Source organism: Staurois parvus, unplaced genomic scaffold (assembly GCF_062004578.1).
Source record: "Staurois parvus isolate SC_StPar_1 unplaced genomic scaffold, SC_StPar_1.0 ptg001704l, whole genome shotgun sequence".
Taxonomy (NCBI): Eukaryota; Metazoa; Chordata; class Amphibia; order Anura; family Ranidae; genus Staurois; species Staurois parvus.
In genome coordinates this window covers 253,896-274,239 of record NW_028319500.1, presented here as the reverse complement: position 1 = coordinate 274,239, position 20,344 = coordinate 253,896, and the positions used below count along the sequence as shown (strand labels likewise).

Sequence of the window (20,344 nt, the reverse complement as noted above, 5' to 3'; positions counted from 1 at the left end):
TTATTTACTGATGATAGCAGAATGAGGATTAACAATAGTCCATGCTGATTGAGGGAGTGAAGTTCCACTTTAAGCTGGTAGATTTATGAAAAAAGGTGTTAATCTATAGCAACCAATCAAATGCCAGCTGTAATTTTTTTTTTGTCATACAAACTGAAATCACACGTGAGTGTTTGCTACGGGAAGTCCTTGTATTTTTGTATAGAATACTGTTAGAAGATGTTTCATCCATGAAAGTCATCCTCCTTGCCGTTTCCTTTCTTGCCACTAGGAGGCGATACGTCTGACAGTCCTGGTGCGTGATCTGAAACCTCCTCTCACCATTAATGGGAAAACGATTTCCGTGGATCTGGCAGTTGGACAGAGGAGGTAAGTTTGTGCATCAAAGTTGAACTCCAGGCGCGAACAGGGATGAAATTATAGATACATATGAGCCGTTATGCCCGACATGATAGTTGCATTCCTGTCCATCAGTCCTGAGATCTACACAGCTCCGCCACACAGGACAACCCTGGCTGGCAGGGCAGGTCACCTGATTTGTCAGCCTGTGACTGGACTGTGAAAGGAGAAGCAGCAGACTGATGTCACCTCTCTGTCACTCTGCACTGTCTTCCTATCAGAGTGCCCCATCAGTGGTGTATTTAGGTTTTGTGCTGCCCTGGGCAACGCTAAGATTGTCTGCCCCCACAGACAGGAACCAACACTACCCCCCCTTCCCCCTCCCGCGGAGAGAGCCTGACATTGACCAACACCACCCTTGCCCCCCACCTGCGAGAGCCTTCCACTAACCCCCCCCCCCCAGCAATAGACACTCATCTTCAGAGCTGCAGACATCCCCAGGAACAAGAGCTAGGCTCTACATACATCATCAAGCAGCCCAAAGCCTCTCTCGGATCCCACCTGGGTCCCATGGCGTGTGTCCCTTCTCCCATCCCTGTTTCTGGGGGAAGGTGCTGCCCCCCTGAAAAATGCCGCCCTAGGCAAGTGCCTGGTTTGCCTTGTGGTAAATACGCCCCTGTGCCTCATGCATTGCAGCAAGCACACCTTATTGGCTCATTGTTCTGCTTCTCTCTCCCCCAGTCCACTTAGTCTGGATGGGGCATTCAGATCCTTCCTCCTTTTTTTTTTTTTTTTTTTTTTCTTTGCAATCATTTCTCCTTCTCTCTGGCTGCATTCTTGCTGCCATTGAGAAATACTGTGTGAGCTGTGATTGGTCACAGCTTATCACATGGTACAAGGCTGTTGTGAATAGCCCTGTACCCTGTGATCATTCACAGATTTCACATGTCGTAAGCAATGATGTCAGAAGTGACATCTTGCTTACTACTCTGCATGTGATCACTGATTGTCCAATCAGTGATCATATGATCGGGACCTCGCACAGAGGTCCCCGTCCGACGATCGGTATTCCACTGTGTCCGGAGGACACAGCGGGCACTGGATCGTGGTGCTGCGTGCTCCCAGGGAGTGCGCACAAGCAGTGTGCGGGGAGGCCGTTTATAAACGGCCACCCGACCCTCAACTGCCATCGTCTGGCCGTTTATATACATGGGCCGGACAGGAGGTGGGTAAACAATGAAATCAAAATTTATAAAGTTTTTTTCCACCTGGGCCTAAAGCAGAGCTGCGGGGAGGACACCTTGGAATCGAGGACAGGTAAGTGGCTGTTTTTTAAAAGTCGACAGCTACAGTATTTGTAGCTGCTGACTTTTATTTTTTTTACAGTGTGAGTGGAGCTTTAAGAAAGCATCAGACATACGTGTGCTGTGTACACAGCAAGGCCCAAATCCTCCCAACACACTAAACTGACCAGAGTTTTCTGTTCCTCTCATAGGACTGAACATGGCAAATCCGGGAAAGGCAACAAGTCGTCTCCCGGCAAGGTGAGGGGAATTTATGGGGCTGGGATTTGGTGGTTTTTGCATTCAGACTTTTGTGAATTGTTGTGTAACCTCCGCAATTCTCTATGTAGAACCGGAAACAGAGAGGCCAGAGGAAACCGTTCACCTACCCGGGATTCAGAAGTGAGCTTTCCATTATTTTGTGAAATTATATCCCAGGGAGCACATCCTACTGCTTTCCGCTGAAAACTCCACCTAGACTGTCAAACTAGTAATATAGGGCTGGACAAAAATATGGAAACACTATGGAACATTCTTTTGCTTCTGCTGTGTGATGAGACACCTAGCTAACAGCCATTCGTCATTCACCGTGTGCACTGCTAGTAATATGGAGTCGTGTCAGCTTACGGAGCTTCAAAGAGGGCAAATTGTTAGTGCCTCTGTGACTGAAGTCGCCAATTAATTTGTGATGTCGCGAGATACTGACCGAGACAAAAGGACATTGCGCAGGATTGTGACCCCCAATAAGAAAACAACTGCTGCAAAAGTCACTGCAGAGCTCAGTCTCAGTCTTCCAAAGCCTGCATCCACAAAAACTGTGCAGAGGGAACTCCATAAGCAGAACATTCACGGGCGAGCTGCAATTGCCAAACCACTAGTGAGCGATTATTAATGCTTGGAAGAGGAGAGAGTGGTGCAACACCCATAAATGGTGGACGATCGATCGATCGATCAATGGAAGACTGGAATACGGTCAGATGAATCGAGCTTCCCACTGTTCCCAACCATTGGACGTGTCTACATGTGGACAACACCATCCCAAGCTTACCACCAGGACTGTCTTGTGCCAATGTTAATGCATGGTGGTGGAGCAATCATGGTTTGGGCAGCTCTATCTTGGAATTCTGCAGTCCCCATCATCACCATTATAGGTAGAGTCACTGCCAGCGACTATGTACATATTTTGGCCGACCATGTGCACCCTATGGTGCAGACATTGTTTGCCGAAGACAGCGCCATTTACCAAGACGATAACGCTCCGATTCACACAGCTGGTGCTGTCAAATGATGGTTTGACAAGCATGCAGACGAAGTTTGGCACCTTCCTTGGGCTCCGCAGTTGCCGTACCTTAATATCATAGAGCCATGATGGTTCATTTTGGAGAACAAGGTTGGGGCTCGTTTTCCGCCTCCGGCATCTCTGCATGAAGAGTGGTATCAGATTCCATTTTCCACCATCCAAGTCTTACGTTTGTTAATTCCCAGGAGAGTTCAGGCCATCTTGGATGCCAAAGGTGGTCCAACAGCATATTCGCTAACGATTTCATTTTTTTACCTGGTGTTTCTATAATTTTGTCCAACCTCTGTACTTTGGGCCTAGTGGATGGGGCCACGTGCTAGTTAAAAGCACACGCTTTTTTCTTTAATATGTTTCACAACATCGGGCTGCTTCCTCAGAAGATCAATTCATAAACTTTATATCATCTGCATGTGAAGTTTCTTTTGAGGATGGTGGGGAGAGGGGGGGGGGAGGAAGTGAGGGCGGTGGGAAGACGAGTGGGCGAGGGTGGTGGGGAGACTAGAGAGTGGTGAGGGCGGTGGGCAGACTGGAGAGGGGTGAGGGTGGTTGGCAGACTGAAGAGGGGTGAAGGTGGTGGGCAGACTGGAGAGGGGTGAGGGCGGCGGGCAGAATGGAGAGGGGTGAGGGCGGCGGGCAGACTGGAGAGGGGTGAGGGCGGCGGGCAGACTGGAGAGGGGTGAGGGCGGCGGGCAGACTGGAGAGGGGTGAGGGCGGCGGGCAGACTGGAGTGGGGTGAGGGCGGCGGGCAGACTGGAGTGGGGTGAGGGCGGCGGGCAGACTGGAGTGGGGTGAGGGCGGCGGGCAGACTGGAGTGGGGTGAGGGCGGCGGGCAGACTGGAGTGGGGTGAGGGCGGCGGGCAGACTGGAGTGGGGGTGAGGGCGGCGGGCAGACTGGAGTGGGGGTGAGGGCGGCGGGCAGACTGGAGTGGGGTGAGGGCGGTGGGCAGACTGGAGTGGGGTGAGGGCGGCGGGCAGAATGGAGTGGGGTGAGGGCGGCGGGGTAAAGGTGGTGAGGGTGGTGGGGAGAATGGAGTGGGGTAAAGGTGGGGAGAATGGAGTGGGGAAAAGGTGGTGAGGGCGGTGGGCAGAATGGAGTGGGGTGAGGGTGGTGGGGAGAATAGAGTGGGGAAAAGGTGGTGAGGGTGGTGGGGAGAATGGAGTGCGTTGAGGGCAGTGGGGTAAGGGTGGTGGGGAGAATGGAGTGGGGTAAAGGTGGTGGGGAGAATGGAGTGGGGTAAAGGTGGTGGGGAGAATGGAGTGGGGTAAAGGTGGTGGGGAGAATGGAGTGGGGTAAAGGTGGTGGGGAGAATGGAGTGGGGTAAAGGTGGTGGGGAGAATGGAGTGGGGTAAAGGTGGTGGGGAGAATGGAGTGCGGTAAAGGTGGTGTGGAGAATGGAGTGCGGTAAGGGCATCAGGGTAAAGGTGGTGAGGGTGGTGGGGAGAATGGAGTGGGGTGAGGGCGGTGGGGAGAATGGAGTGGGGAAAAGGTGGTGAGGGTGGTGGGGAGAATGGAGTGCGGTGAGGGCAGTGGGATAAAGGGGTTGGGGAGAATGGAGTGGGGTAAAGGTGGTGAGGGTGGTGGGGAGAATGGAGTACGGTAAGGGCAGTGGGGTAAAGGTGGTGGGAAGAATGGAGCAGGTCTGCGTAGTGGGGAGAGGGGGATAGGGGAGTGCGGGCAAGGGCAGAGGGGGACAATATGGACAGTGGTACGGGTGAGGATTGGGGGGGCAGTGGGTATATTATGACGGGGCCTAGTGAGACATAAACTAGGGGAAAATAAACAAGAATCCTCCTTTTATACCAATATAGGTAAGAGGTATATGTGGATAGTGACATATACCCAAGCTGGTTGGGTGTTGAGATTTGAGCCCATCCCCCCCATCTCTTCCAGGTGGTCACATGTTCTGTTCCTTTAGGTTGGTGTTGCTCCTTTGACATGCATCCTTTTTCTTTTTCAGCTGAAGAAGGTCCAAGTTATATTTATGACCCAAAAACTGGATGTTACGTGGATCCGGTATCTGACTCCATTTACAATGAGCCCAAATCTGAGGTATTATCTCTGCCCTTCCTGTACCATGTGTTCCCTGCTATTCCCCCCGGAGCCAATCCTATATCACTCCTATATAAATCCATGTCACTCGGTTTGTCGTTGGCTTTGTTCTCCATAAACGTGTCCATACTATTCGTGGTGTTTTTCCGATCACAGAAATCTTTACATTTGGCTGAACACGGTGTAGAGGCCGTAGTGGGAGCATTCTTTTATTAACCAGTTGCTGACCTGCTCACCGTAAATCTGCTATGATCGGGCAGCAATGCAGGCACCACAATGCACATGGGCGCACCCCCATGAAATACAAGAAGAAAAGACCGCCAGTAAAAGCAGCACCCCTTGATGGTAACCCCTCCCCCAGCCCTTGTCATTAGTACAGTATTATATCTGATAATTGTATTAGTGTCACTAGTGACGTCAGTGTCAGTGTACCTCCCAGCAAGGGTCTGTAAGCACCAGATTACCCACCACACTATCACTGTCCCACTGTAAGTCGTTGATCACCGCCATTACCAGTATAACGTCATAGCTCTACAGTGATCTAACACCACCCCAAGAGCCCCACTCATACTCTGTAACTCCTGACAGGAGGGCCCCGCACTTGGCACAGGCCGGAGCTGATGGAGGTTAGGTAGTCTCTGGGTTCTCCGGTAATCCCACCCCTATAATATGTCTCAGTGACAGTTGTGTGCACCTTTCCTATCTGTTCAGTAACGTCATCTCATCTCTCAGCAGCAAAAGCGGGATGATTATCCTTCCCAGGAGTCTGAGAGGGACACGAAGGAGAAACCCAGCCGCACCAGAAGAGGCTTCACTGAGGTGAGCGGGAGTCACGTACTCCGTGTCTGAGAGGTGAAAACGACGTATGGCAGGTATATACACGGCTCAAAACAATGAAAGGAAGGCTTTGTAATACGAGTCCAGCATCAAGTCAGTGAAACTTCTGGGATATTGATCTGGTCAGGGAAGTAGCAGAGGGGGTTGTTCATTTCAGCTGTTTTGGTGTTAATGAAATTACCAACAGGTGCACTAGATGGGCAACAATGAGAAGACCCCCAAAACAGGAATGGTTTTACAGGTGGAGGTCACTGACATTTTTTTCCCTATATATCTTTTCTGACGTTTTCACTAGTTTTGCATTTGGAGAATGGAGAGGGTGAGGGTGGTGGGGAGAATGGAGTGGGGTGAGGGTGGTGGGGAGAATGGGGTGGGGTGAGGGTGGTGGGGAGAATGGAGTGGGGTGAGGGTGGTGGGGAGAATGGAGTGGGGTGAGGGTGGTGGGGAGAATGGAGTGGGGTGAGGGTGGTGGGGAGAATGGAGTGCGGTGAGGGTGGTGGGGAGAATGGAGTGGGCTGAGGGTGGTGGGGAGAATGGAGTGGGCTGAGGGTGGTGGGGAGAATGGAGTGGGGTGAGGGTGGTGGGCAGACTGGAGTGGGGTGAGGGTGGTGGGCAGACTGGAGTGGGGTGAGGGTGGTGGGCAGACTGGAGTGGGGTGAGGGTGGTGGGCAGACTGGAGTGGGGTGAGGGTGGTGGGGAAGACTGGAGTGGGGTGAGGGTGGTGGGGAAGAATGGAGTGGGGTGAGGGTGGTGGGGAAGAATGGAGTGGGGTGAGGGTGGTGGGGAAGAATGGAGTGGGGTGAGGGTGGTGGGGAAGAATGGAGTGGGGTGAGGGTGGTGGGGAAGAATGGAGTGGGGTGAGGGTGGTGGGGAAGAATGGAGTGGGGTGAGGGTGGTGGGGAGAATGGAGTGGAGTGAGGGTGGTGGGGAGAATGGAGTGCGGTGAGGGTGGTGGGGAAGACTGGAGTGGGGTGAGGGTGGTGGGGAAGAATGGAGTGGGGTGAGGGTGGTGGGGAAGAATGGAGTGGGGTGAGGGTGGTGGGGAAGAATGGAGTGGGGTGAGGGTGGTGGGGGAGAATGGAGTGGGGTGAGGGTGGTGGGGGAGAATGGAGTGGGGTGAGGGTGGTGGGGGAGAATGGAGTGGGGTGAGGGTGGTGGGGAAGAATGGAGTGGGGTGAGGGTGGTGGGGAGAATGGAGTGCGGTGAGGGTGGTGGGGAGAATGGAGTGGGGTGAGGGTGGTGGGCAGACTGGAGTGGGGTGAGGGTGGTGGGGAGAATGGAGTGGTGTAAGGGTGGTGGGCAGACTGGAGTGGGGTGAAGGTGGTGGGGAGAATGGAGTGGTGTGGGTGATGGGGAAGAATGGAGTGGGGTAACGGTGGGGTAAAGGTGGTGGGTAGAATGGTGTTAATGAAATTACCAACATGTGCACTAGATGGGCAACAATGAGAAGACCCCCAAAACAGGAATGGTTTTACAGGTGGCGGCCACTGATCTTTTTCTCCCTACATATATTTTCTGACTGTTTGTCACTAGTTTTGCATTTGGCCGGGGTCAGTGTCACTACTGGTAGCATGAGGCCATACCTGGACCCTACAGAGGTGGTACAGGCAGTCCAACGCCTCAAGGATGGATGGCGAGGGGTTAGTGTGACACACACCACTCCCCACAGCTTCCTGTGCCAAGGTAATGGTGCAGAAAGCTTAGTCAATTCCCCGGACGGGGTCTAGAACTCCAGAAATAATGGGTGTCAAGCTCCAAGCTGCTTCCTCGTCATACACAGAAGAGACGAATGCCAATAGGCAGCTGCCTGTATGTGATGACCAGTCAGTTATCCTTTGTTGCTTACCCCACTGCCCTCGGAGAGCCTCCCCCACTGCCCTCGGAGAGCCTCCCCCACTGCCCTCGGAGAGCCTCCCCCACTGCCCTCGGAGAGCCTCCCCCACTGCCCTCGGAGAGCCTCCCCCACTGCCCTCGGAGAGCCTCCCCCACTGCACTCGGAGAGCCTCCCCCACTGCCCTCGGAGAGCCTCCCCCACTGCCCTCGGAGAGCCTCCCCCACTGCCCTCGGAGAGCCTCCCCCACTGCCCTCGGAGAGCCTCCCCCACTGCCCTCGGAGAGCCTCCCCCACTGCACTCTGAGAGCATTGCTGGGGATTTGGGTTTCACATGGAGATTCTGCTGACTTTTAATCTGCTTTACTGGAAGTATAACCCGGGTTTTATTTTAGGAGACAGAAGAGGAAGAGGCATTTAAGAGGCCATTACCGCCCCCCGTGATGTTGAAGAAAGAGGAGCCTGCTGAGGTAATGGGACCCCTGTGTGCTTGTAGGAGGCAAAAGGTTGAATATGATCATGCATTCCAGTACCTACCCCCCCCCCCCATGCAAGCCACACCCATCCATTATTATGTTCCCCTAGACCAGGGAGTCCCCAAACTTTCTAAACAAAGGGCCAATTTACAGTCCTTCAGACTTTAGGATAGCTGGAATGTTACAAATGTCCTATATCAGTGGGAGTAAATGGTGTCCCCTCTTTGGTACTAGAGACAGAAATAGTGTCCCATCATTAGAGTCAGTAGAAGAAATAGTGCCTCATCATTGGTGTCAGTGGGAGGAATAGTGTCCCATCATTAGAGTCAGTAGAAGAAATAGTGCCTCATCATTGGTGTCAGTGGGAGGAATAGTGTCCCATCATTGGTGTCAGTGGGAGGAATAGTGCCTCATCATTGGTATCAGTGGGAGGAATAGTGTCCCATCATTGGTGTCAGTGGAAGGAATAGTGCCCCATCATTGGTGTCAGTGGGAGGAATAGTGCCCCATCATTGGTATCAGTGGGAGGAATAGTGCCCCATCATTGGTGTCGGTGGAAGGAATAGTGCCCCATCATTGGTGTCAGTGGGAGGAATGGTGCCCCATCATTGTTGGTATCAGTGGAAGGAATAGTGCCCCATCATTGGTATCGGTGGAAGGAATAGTGCCCCATCATTGGTGTCAGTGGGAGGAATAGTGCCCCATCATTGGTGTCGGTGGAAGGAATGGTGCCCCATCATTGGTATCGGTGGAAGGAATAGTGTCCCATCATTGGTATCAGTGGGAGGAATGGTGCCCTATCATTGGTGTCAGTGGGAGGAATAGTGCCCCATCATTGGTGTCAGTGGGAGGAATAGTGCCCCATCATTGGTATCAGTGGGAGGAATAGTGCCCCATCATTGGTATCGGTGGAAGGAATAGTGCCCCATCATTGGTGTCAGTGGGAGGAATAGTGCCCCATCATTGGTATCAGTGGGAGGAATAGTGCCCCATCATTGGTATCGGTGGAAGGAATAGTGCCCCATCATTGGTATCGGTGGAAGGAATGGTGCCCCATCATTGGTGTCGGGCCATACTTTGGAGACCACTGCCATAGACCCACATACCGCCCCACCAACTCATACTGTCTTAGTCCCACAAACAAGTCCATATGTTTCCTTTGTGTGCCCCAGTCCAATTGACTGTTCCCTCTAGTAATCTGCTGCTTGCTGTCCATGTCCTACCAGCAAGTGTAGTTTTCATTGAGCGACAGAATGTTTTCCCCTGTATATGTGATAATGCAGACCTGCTTCCCATCCTGATTGGTAAGGACACGCAGGGTCACGTGATTGTTGGTTAGCAGGACACATGGGGGTGGATTTACTAAAACAGGAGGGTGCAAAATCCGTCTCACTTCTGCACAGAAACCAATCAGCTTCCAGCTTCAGCTTGTTCAATTAAGCTTTGGCAATAAAACCTGGAAGCTGATTGGTTTCTGTGCAGAAGTGAGACGGATTTTGCAGTCTCCAGTTTTAGTAAATTACCCCCCCCCGTAGGGTCACGTGTGATCCAACGTATGGCCATGTTTTAGCCGTGTACATTTTCTGGGCACTTTCTCCGTGATAATGTATCTCATTCCTGGCTTTGTCACTTGTAACCTTCACAGCCAAAGGTGAACCCTCTGCTGGGGCTGATTGGGGCGTATGCAGAGGACAGCGAGGAAGAGGAGGAAGAAGATGACGAGGAGGAGGAGAAAGATCCAGAGATGATGCCCCCATTACAGAAGAAGAAACCCGCCTCCCCACCCCCACCACCCGCCCCCCAACCAGTGCCTAAACCGATAGTTATACCCACCCCTAAACCCGCACCTAAACCGATACCTGAGCCTAAACCCGCCCCCGCTGCGTCCAGCACCAGTGACTACGACAAGATGATCGACTGGAAGAAGTTGGTGTGCTTGTTGTGCCGCAGGCAGTTCCCCAGTAAGGACACCCTGATGAAGCATAAGAACCTGTCGGAGCTGCACAAGGTAACCCCCCCAAGATGAATGTACATGATATTGCCTAACCCCTTGTATGGACAGGCTGTCACCAGGGGCGAACTGACAACTCATGGGGCCCCCGGGCAATAGGGGATCATGGGGCCCCTGTGTCCTCGCCCACACCCAAATTAGCCTATGAAAAAGGTGCCAGGGGCATCTCATGCGGCTCGAATGGTCAGTCCGTTCCTGGCTGTTACTATATATATATATATACTCACACACACGACTGGCTCCTCCGGGTCTGTGGGCCCCCTGCCAACCCACACTGTGATTGGCCACAGCATGTTTGGGGAAACCTTATTAGCACTGATCAATGTGTTGATGCCACTAGTAATGTAATGGTGTGCCTCCCAGCCAGCATCAGCTAGTGCCGGATTGCCCTCCACGCTATCACAGTCCCGCTATAAGTCGCTGATCACCGCCATTACCAGTATAGCGTCATAGCTGCGTAAATTCCAGTAGATATACACTTATTGGGATTTTGTAGCAAAATACACTTTGGCCTAAATGTGTGGAAAAATTTTGACTTTTTGATTTTTGTTTTCTTTTTTATTGGATGTCATTTAAAATATTGTTTTTGAAATGTATTTATTTTTTTTTTTCTGTTTAAATAATGAAAAGCCCAGAGGTGATCACATACCGCCAAATGAAAGCTCTGTGTGGAAAAAATGATAAGTTTAATTTGGGTACAGTGTTGTATAACCACGCAATTGCCAGTTAAAGTTGCACTTACCCCAGGGAGCCTACATCTACCATTCACCATCCCTACTCTTACCCCAGGGGGCCTACATCTACCATTCACCATCCCTGCTCTTACCCCAGGGGGCCTACATCTACCATTCACCATCCCTGCTCTTACCCCAGGGAGCCTACATCTACCATTCACCATCCCTGCTCTTACCCCAGGGAGCCTACATCTACCATTCACCATCCCTGCTCTTACCCCAGGGAGCCTACATCTACCATTCACCATCCCTGCTCTTACCCCAGGGAGCCTACATCTACCATTCACCATCCCTACTCTTACCCCAGGGAGCCTACATCTACCATTCACCATATCTACTCTTACCCCGGGGGACCTACATCTACCATTCACCATCCCTGCTCTTACCCCAGGGAGCCTATATCTACCATTCACCATCCCTACTCTTATCCCGGAGGGCCTACATCTACCATTCACCATCCCTGCTCTTACCCCAGGGAGCCTACATCTACCATTCACCATCCCTGCTCTTACCCCAGGGAGCCTACATCTACCATTCACCATCCCTGCTCTTACCCCAGGGAGCCTACATCTACCATTCACCATCCCTACTCTTACCCCAGGGAGCCTACATCTACCATTCACCATATCTACTCTTACCCCGGGGGACCTACATCTACCATTCACCATCCCTGCTCTTACCCCAGGGAGCCTATATCTACCATTCACCATCCCTACTCTTACCCCGGGGGTCCTACATCTACCATTCACCATCCCTGCTCTTACCCCAGGGAGCCTACATCTACCATTCACCATCCCTACTCTTACCCCGGGGAGCCTACATCTACCATTCACCATCCCTACTCTTACCTCGGGGGGCCTACATCCACCATTCACCATCCCTGATCTTATCCCGGAGGGCCTACATCTACCATTCACCATCCCTGCTCTTACCCCAGGGAGCCTACATCTACCATTCACCATCCCTGCTCTTACCCCGGGAGGGCCTACATCTACCATTCACCATCCCTGCTCTTACCCCGGGAGGGCCTACATCTACCATTCACCATCCCTGCTCTTACCCCGGGAGGGCCTACATCTACCATTCACCATCCCTGCTCTTACCCCGTGAGGGCCTACATCCACCATTCACCACTCCTACTCTTACCCGGGGGGCCTACATCCACCATCCCTGATCTTACCACGGGAGGGCCTACATCTACCATTCACCATCCCTACTCTTACCCCGGGAGGGCCTACATCTACCATTCACCACCCCTTCTCTTACCTCTGGGAGCCTACATCTACCATTCACCATCCCTACTCTTACCCCGGGAGGGCCTACATTTACCATTCACCATCCCTGCTCTTACCCCGGGAGGGCCTATATCTACCATTCACCATCCCTACTCTTACCTCGGGGGGCCTACATCCACCATTCACCATCCCTGATCTTACCCCGGGAGGGCCTACATCCACCATTCACCACCCCTACTCTTACCCTGGGGGGCCTACATCTCCATTCACTGACTGCAATCTGGTTTTCTCTGACAGCAAAATATTGCAATTCAGGAGAAGATGAAGAAGTCCCGGAAGGAGCTGGAGTACCTGCAACAGAGAGAGCAAGAGGTGAGTGCTCTATCCGGTCCGTCATCTCTGTCACAAATCCTCGGGGTAGGCTGACATCCCATGACAGGTTTATAGGTTGAAGTGAATTTCTGGGCAGAACAGATCCGGTATATTGGTGTCAGTGGGAGGAATAGTGCCCCATCATTGGTATCAGTGGGAGGAATAGTGCCCCATCACTGGTGTCAGTGGGAGGAATAGTGCCCCATCATTGGTATCAGTGGGAGGAATAGTGCCCCATCATTGGTGTCAGTGGGAGGAATAGTGCCCCATCATTGGTGTCAGTGGGAGGAATAGTGCCCCGTCATTGGTGTCAGTGGGAGGAATAGTGCCCCATCATTGGTATCAGTGGGAGGAATAGTGCCCCATCATTGGTATTAATGGGAGGAATAGTGCCCTGTCATTGGTATCAGTGGGAGGAATAGTGCCCCGTCATTGGTGTCAGTGGGAGGAATAGTGCCCCATCATTGGTGTCAGTGGGAGGAATAGTGCCCCATCATTGGTGTCAGTGGGAGGAATAGTGCCCCATCATTGGTGTCAGTGGGAGGAATAGTGCCCCATCATTGGTGTCAGTGGGAGGAATAGTGCCCCATCATTGGTGTCCGTGGGAGGAATAGTGCCCCATCATTGGTGTCAGTGGGAGGAATAGTGCCCCATCATTGGTGTCAGTGGGAGGAATAGTGCCCCATCATTGGTGTCAGTGGGAGGAATAGTGCCCCATGGTCGGTGTCAGTGGGAGGAATAGTGCCCCATGGTCGGTGTCAGTGGGAGGAATAGTTCCCCATTGTTACTGATGATGGGGGTATAATGCCAAATAGGGCCAGATAGAAGCAAGCAAAGGGCTTCACTTGACCCCCCCAGGCCAGGATAGCTGGAATGTTACGAATGTCCTGTATCAGTGGGAGTAAATGGCCTCCCCTCTTTGGTACTAGAGACAGAAATAGTGCCCCATCATTAGAGTCAGTGGGAGGAATAGTGCCCCATCATTGGTATTAGTGGGAGGAATAGTGCTCCATCGATGGTGTCAGTGGGAGGAATAGTGTCCCATCATTGGTGTCAGTGGGAGGAATAGTGTCCCATCCTTGGTGTCAGTGGGAGGAATAGTGCCCCATCCTTGGTGTCGGTGAGAGGAATAGTGCCCCATGGTCGGTGTCAGTGGGAGGAATAGTGCCCCATCATTGGTGTCAGTGGGAGGAATAGTGCCCCATCGTTGGTATCAGTGGGAGGAATAGTGCCCCATCATTGGTGTTAGTGGGAGGAATAGTGTCCCATCCTTGGTGTCAGTGGGAGGAATAGTGTCCCATCCTTGGTGTCAGTGAGAGGAATAGTGCCCCATGGTCGGTGTCAGTGGGAGGAATAGTTCCTCATTGTTACTGATGATGGGGGTATAATGCCAAATAGGGCCAGATAGAAGCAAGCAAAGGGCTTCACTTGACCCCCCAGGCCACACTTTAGAGCCTGCTGGCCTATGGAATGATGAATAAGGTGATATACTTGGATTATGCCTTGCTACTGCCTGTGCTCCCCTTTGTTGTTTGACATGAGAATGTGGGCGGGGCCTGCGCATCATCCTGTAAAATGCTGGACTGCCGGCCCTGCGTTGTACAGGATGACGTCAGACTTACACTTTTAAGATGTTTTCTGTAAATTTGTCCTAGCGAGTAAATAGGAGCCGCAGTCCTTCCTGGGTTTTGTAGAAATCTCTCCAGCTCTATATATGTCTGCATCCAGTGTTGTCTCGCACTTCTGGGATCAGGACATTTTGTACTCACTGTAAAATCCTTGTCCACGGAGGAACACAGGACATTTATTGCTGCCTAACGGAGGATTGGACACTGGCAAACAAAACAAAAATCTGTAGGCCAGCCAATGATAACCCCTCCCACTACCAGCATGCAGTAGTACTGCGCATGAGCATAACGAGACCCGCGTCCCTCAGTAGCCTCCAAGAAAAGGATTTTAAAGTGAGTACAAAAATCCCGTTTTTATTTTCTCATCCATTGCGAGACGGTGGAAGTCTTTCACCTTCGGGACTGACGAAAGTAGTTCAACCAAGTGGCTGGAAACAATCGATAACGGACCCAACACGAACAATTGACTTTATGCCCGAAGATCGTATCGGGTGAGGCCGCAATTTTCAATTAGTAGAAAAAAAGAACAGAGGAGCAGATGGTCGACTTGCGTTGGGAGCCGGTGGGTGCGTTGGGAGCCGGTGGGTGCATTGGGAGGCATGGGAGCCGGTGGGTGCGTTGGGAGCCGGTGGGTGCATTGGGAGGCATGGGAGCCGGTGGAGGCATTGGGAGCCGGTGGCCGGGTTGGGAGCCGGTGGCCGGGTTGGGAGCCATTAAATGCGTTGGGAGCCATTAAATGCGTTGGGAGCCGGTGGCCGCGTTGGGAGCCGGTGGCCGCGTTGGGAGCCGGTGGCCGCGTTGGGAGCCGGTGGCCGCGTTGGGAGCCGGTGGCCGCCGGTGGAGGCGTTGGGAGCCGGTGGCCGGGTTGGGAGCCATTAAATGCGTTGGGAGCCATTAAATGCGTTGGGAGCCGGTGGCCACGTTGGGAGCCGGTGGCCGGGTTGGGAGCCGATGGATGCGTTGGGAGACATGCGTATCACCATCGAAATCCTGACAAGGAAAACTGGTAAGACTAAGCTGGGAAGATGGTGACCTGAACTACCAAATCGTGATAAAGTGAAGAATGATCACCAAATCACCCTAAAGGGTCCATCCAGGATGCCCAAAACAAAAATGTCTGTAGCCAAGACAGAAACTGGCAGCCAAGAAAAAGGAGTCGCTCATCTTGAAAATATGGAACCAGACAAGGGGACCAAATACCAGTGTCTGGTTGAGAGGAAGATCAGAAGATTGCCCTAGGTATAAGGCTGGTGGGGGGAGGGGGCTATTTTGGGCCGGCCCACAGTTTTGTTTTGTGTCCAGTCCTCCTGTAGGGCGGCAGTATAACCTGAAGGTGAAGGACTTCCTGTGTCCATCAATGAATGAGAAAGAAAAGACTTCTACTGGCTTTGTTGTGGCCATCAGCGTATGGAGGGGGGGGTTCCTGTGTGTGTCTCCAGGTTAGGGGTGAGAAGCAGGTGAGGGGGAATCCCCCTTAATAGCCCCGGGGCAGGGAAGGTGTGTACTGAGGTTCAAGAGACTGAATGTGGATGTTATTGACAGGAGAATCAATGCATCCAGCGGAGGTTGCAGCAGGCCAAAAAAGAGCTGGAGATGCTGGAGAGAGAGGAAGAGGGCGCCCGACAGGTGCGATTCTACAAAAAGCATGGCGGACAATTCCGCTGCCCTCTCAGAGCTGTGTTCTTGTGTCTGCCCTGTGCTGCATGTTCTGTACACGTGTGTTCTGTACGCATCTCCATTCACCTGTACTGCCTGGTATGTGCACACTGCCATCATTCACCTGTACTGCCTGGTGTCTGCACACTGCCCATCACCCACCTGTACTGCCTGGTATGTGCACACTACCCATCATTCACCTGTACTGCCTGGTGCCCATCATTCACCTGTACTGCCTGGTGCCCATCATTCACCTGTACTGCCTGGTGTCTGCACACTGCCCATCATTCACCTGTACTGCCTGGTGTCTGCACACTGCCCATCATTCACCTGTACTGCCTGGTGTCTGCACACTGCCCATCATTCACCTGTACTGCCTGGTGTCTGCACACTGCCCATCATTCACCTGTACTGCCTGGTGTCTGCACATTCCCCATCACCCACCTGTACTGCCTGGTGCCCATCATTCACCTGTACTGCCTATTATGTGCACACTGCCATCATTCACCTGTACTGCCTGGTGTCTGCACATTCCCCATCACCCACCTGTATTGCCTGGTGCCCATCATTCACCTGTACTGCCTGGTGTGTGCACACTGCCCATCACCCACCTGTACTGCCTGGTATGTGTACACTGCCCATCATTCACCTGTACTGCCTGGCATGTGCACACTCCCCATCACCCACCTGTACTGCCTGGTATGTGCACACTGCCCATCATTCACCTGTACTGCCTGGTGTCTGCAAACTCCCCTTCACCCACCTGTACTGCCTGGTGTCTGCACACTGCCCATCACCCACCTGTACTGCCTGGTGTATGCACACTACCCATCATTCACCTGTACTGCCTGGTGTCTGCACAGTGCCCATCATTCACCTGTACTGCCTGGTGTGTGCACACTGCCCATCACCCACCTGTACTGCACATTGCCCATCATTCACCTGTACTGCCTGGTGTCTGCACATTGCCCATCGTTCACCTGTACTGCCTCTTGTCTGCACACTCCCCATCACCCACCTGTACTGCCTGGTGTGTGCACATTCCCCATCACCCACCTGTACTGCCTGGTGCCCATCACCCACCTGTACTGCCTGGTGTCTGTACACTGCCCATCACCCACCTGTACTGCCTGGTGTCTGCACACTGCCCATCACCCACCTGTACTGCCTGGTGTGTGCACACTCCCCATCATTCACCTGTACTGCCTGGTGTCTGCACACTCCCCATCATTCACCTGTACTGCCTGGTGTCTGCACACTCCCCATCATTCACCTGTACTGCCTGGTGTCTGCACACTGCCCATCACCCACCTGTACTGCCTGGTGTGTGCACACTCTCCATCACCCACCTGTACTGCCTGGTGTTTGCACACTCCCCATCACCCACCTGTACTGCCTGGTGTGTGCACACTGCCCATCATTCACCTGTACTGCCTGGTGTGTGCACACTGCCCATCATTCACCTGTACTGCCTGGTGTCTGCGCACTGCCCATCACCCACCTGTACTGCCTGGTGTCTGCGCACTGCCCATCACCCACCTGTACTGCCTGGTGTCTGCGCACTGCCCATCACCCACCTGTACTGCCTGGTGTGTGCACACTGCCCATCATTCACCTGTACTGCCTGGTGTGTGCACACTGCCCATCATTCACCTGTACTGCCTGGTGTGTGCACACTGCCCATCACTCACCTGTACTGCCTGGTGTGTGCACACTGCCCATCACTCACCTGTACTGCCTGGTGTGTGCACACTGCCCATCACCCACCTGTACTGCCTGGTGTGTGCACACTGCCCATCATTCACCTGTACTGCCTGGTGTCTGCGCACTGCCCATCACCCACCTGTACTGCCTGGTGTCTGCGCACTGCCCATCACCCACCTGTACTGCCTGGTGTGTGCACACTGCCCATCACCCACCTGTACTGCCTGGTGTCTGCGCATTGCCCATCACCCACCTGTACTGCCTGGTGTCTGCGCATTGCCCATCACCCACCTGTACTGCCTGGTGTCTGCGCATTGCCCATCACCCACCTGTACTGCCTGGTGTGTGCGCACTGCCCATCACCCACCTGTACTGCCTGGTGTGTGCGCACTGCCCGTCACCCACCTGTACTGCCTGGTGTGTGCGCACTACATGTCAGCCACCATTATTTCCTGCTGTGTGCTCTCTCCTTGCCATTGGCCCGTACTGCCCCGTGTTCAAGTCCCTGATCTGTACCCGGGTGTGTGCACTATGATCACCATCTACCATTCCGTCTGCCTCCCGCATGTTCTCCCTCCACACGTTCCTGCTGTGTCTCTGCAGTGTAGTCGGCCCGATGACGGAGACCTGTCATGTTATTTTACTCTCAGCAGGAGGCAGGCGAAGGCCTGGACACCGAGGTCTACACTTTCGAGAAAAGGAAAGCAAAGGGTGCAGATACCAGAAGGTAAATTCTCTCTCACCCATAGTTCCGGGCGGTACGAGGCGGGCCCTTCCTCTAAGGGACCCCCAACATATCTAGTCAGCCAAAGCCTGGATCCTGTGGTTCCTTCATGGCTGGAGGACTGACGGTTGTCCATGACCAATGATTTCCGGTGTCATCTCTGAAAGTCGTGTGACCCGCATTGATGTCCCTTGCTGAGATTTAGAGCTTTATCTGCTCTGTGTCCAGATCCTGCTTATTGCAGCATCTCCAGGATAGGTGTACCTTCTGTACCTCCAGGGCAGGGCCTGGCCTGGGACACCTACAATTTTATTAGGATATGTATTCTTTACTGTGTACATGGAAGATGCAGTACAGAGAACAATGCAATCACATTGACTAGATAATAATGACTTCTAGGACGGGAGGGTCCAATGTACAAGAGCTGACAATCTAAGTGTGGCGAGGAGCAAAGACTTCAAAGGACTTCCAGGAGATGGTACTAATACCTGCGTGTGATCAGCGGAGGGATTCCATGGAGGTTGGAATATAGAAATGAGGAGTAGTCATCAGCTCAGGTCACAGGAGTAGTCATGAGCTCGGGTCACAGGAGTAGTCATGAGCTCGGGTCACAGGAGTAGTCATGAGCTCGGGTCACAGGAGTAGTCATGAGCTCGGGTCACAGGAGTAGTCATGAGCTCGGGTCACAGGAGTAGTCATGAGCTCGGGTCACAGGAGTAGTCATGAGCTCGGGTCACAGGAGTAGTCATGAGCTCGGGTCACAGGAGTAGTCATGAGCTCGGGTCACAGGAGTAGTCATGAGCTCGGGTCACAGGAGTAGTCATGAGCTCGGGTCACAGGAGTAGTCATGAGCTCGGGTCACAGGAGTAGTCATCAGCTCGGGTCACAGGAGTAGTCATCAGCTCGGGTCACAGGAGTAGTCATCAGCTCGGGTCACAGGAGTAGTCATCAGCTCGGGTCACAGGAGTAGTCATCAGTTCGGGTCACAGGAGTAGTCATGAGCTCGGATCACAGGAGTAGTCATGAGCTCGGGTCACAGGAGTAGTCATGAGCTCGGGTCACAGGAGTAGTCATGAGCTCGGGTCACAGGAGTAGTCATCAGTTCGGGTCACAGGAGTAGTCATCAGTTCGGGTCACAGGAGTAGTCATCAGTTCGGGTCACAGGAGTAGTCATCAGTTCGGGTCACAGGAGTAGTCATCAGTTCGGGTCACAGGAGTAGTCATCAGTTCGGGTCACAGGAGTAGTCATCAGTTCGGGTCACAGGAGTAGTCATCAGTTCGGGTCACAGGAGTAGTCATCAGTTCGGGTCACAGGAGTAGTCATCAGTTCGGGTCACAGGAGTAGTCATCAGTTCGGGTCACAGGAGTAGTCATCAGTTCGGGTCACAGGAGTAGTCATCAGTTCGGGTCACAGGAGTAGTCATCAGTTCGGGTCACAGGAGTAGTCATCAGTTCGGGTCACAGGAGTAGTCATCAGTTCGGGTCACAGGAGTAGTCATCAGTTCGGGTCACAGGAGTAGTCATCAGTTCGGGTCACAGGAGTAGTCATCAGTTCGGGTCACAGGAGTAGTCATCAGTTCGGGTCACAGGAGTAGTCATCAGTTCGGGTCACAGGAGTAGTCATCAGTTCGGGTCACAGGAGTAGTCATCAGTTCGGGTCACAGGAGTAGTCATCAGTTCGGGTCACAGGAGTAGTCATCAGTTCGGGTCACAGGAGTAGTCATCAGTTCGGGTCACAGGAGTAGTCATCAGTTCGGGTCACAGGAGTAGTCATCAGTTCGGGTCACAGGAGTAGTCATCAGTTCGGGTCACAGGAGTAGTCATCAGTTCGGGTCACAGGAGTAGTCATCAGTTCGGGTCACAGGAGTAGTCATCAGTTCGGGTCACAGGAGTAGTCATCAGTTCGGGTCACAGGAGTAGTCATCAGTTCGGGTCACAGGAGTAGTCATCAGTTCGGGTCACAGGAGTAGTCATCAGTTCGGGTCACAGGAGTAGTCATCAGTTCGGGTCACAGGAGTAGTCATGAGCTCGGGTCACAGGAGTAGTCATTAGTTCGGGTCACAGGAGTAGTCATGAGCTCGGGGTCACAGGAGTAGTCATCAGTTCGGGTCACAGGAGTAGTCATCAGTTCGGGTCACAGGAGTAGTCATCAGTTCGGGTCACAG

General features: G+C 52.9%; 1 protein-coding gene across 1 annotated transcript in view; it reads left to right on the top strand.

Annotated features, from left to right (window-relative positions):
• LOC149434693 (RNA-binding protein 6-like) overlaps positions 1–20,344 on the top strand; it is a 45,812-nt gene that overhangs the window by 22,728 nt on the left and 2,740 nt on the right. Inside the window, 10 exon segments of the mRNA XM_089663518.1 lie at positions 272–369; positions 1,835–1,883; positions 1,973–2,024; positions 4,881–4,972; positions 5,708–5,791; positions 8,035–8,109; positions 9,761–10,123; positions 12,393–12,467; positions 15,638–15,721; positions 18,109–18,182. Of these exon segments, the coding sequence (XP_089519644.1) occupies positions 272–369; positions 1,835–1,883; positions 1,973–2,024; positions 4,881–4,972; positions 5,708–5,791; positions 8,035–8,109; positions 9,761–10,123; positions 12,393–12,467; positions 15,638–15,721; positions 18,109–18,182 (1,046 nt within the window).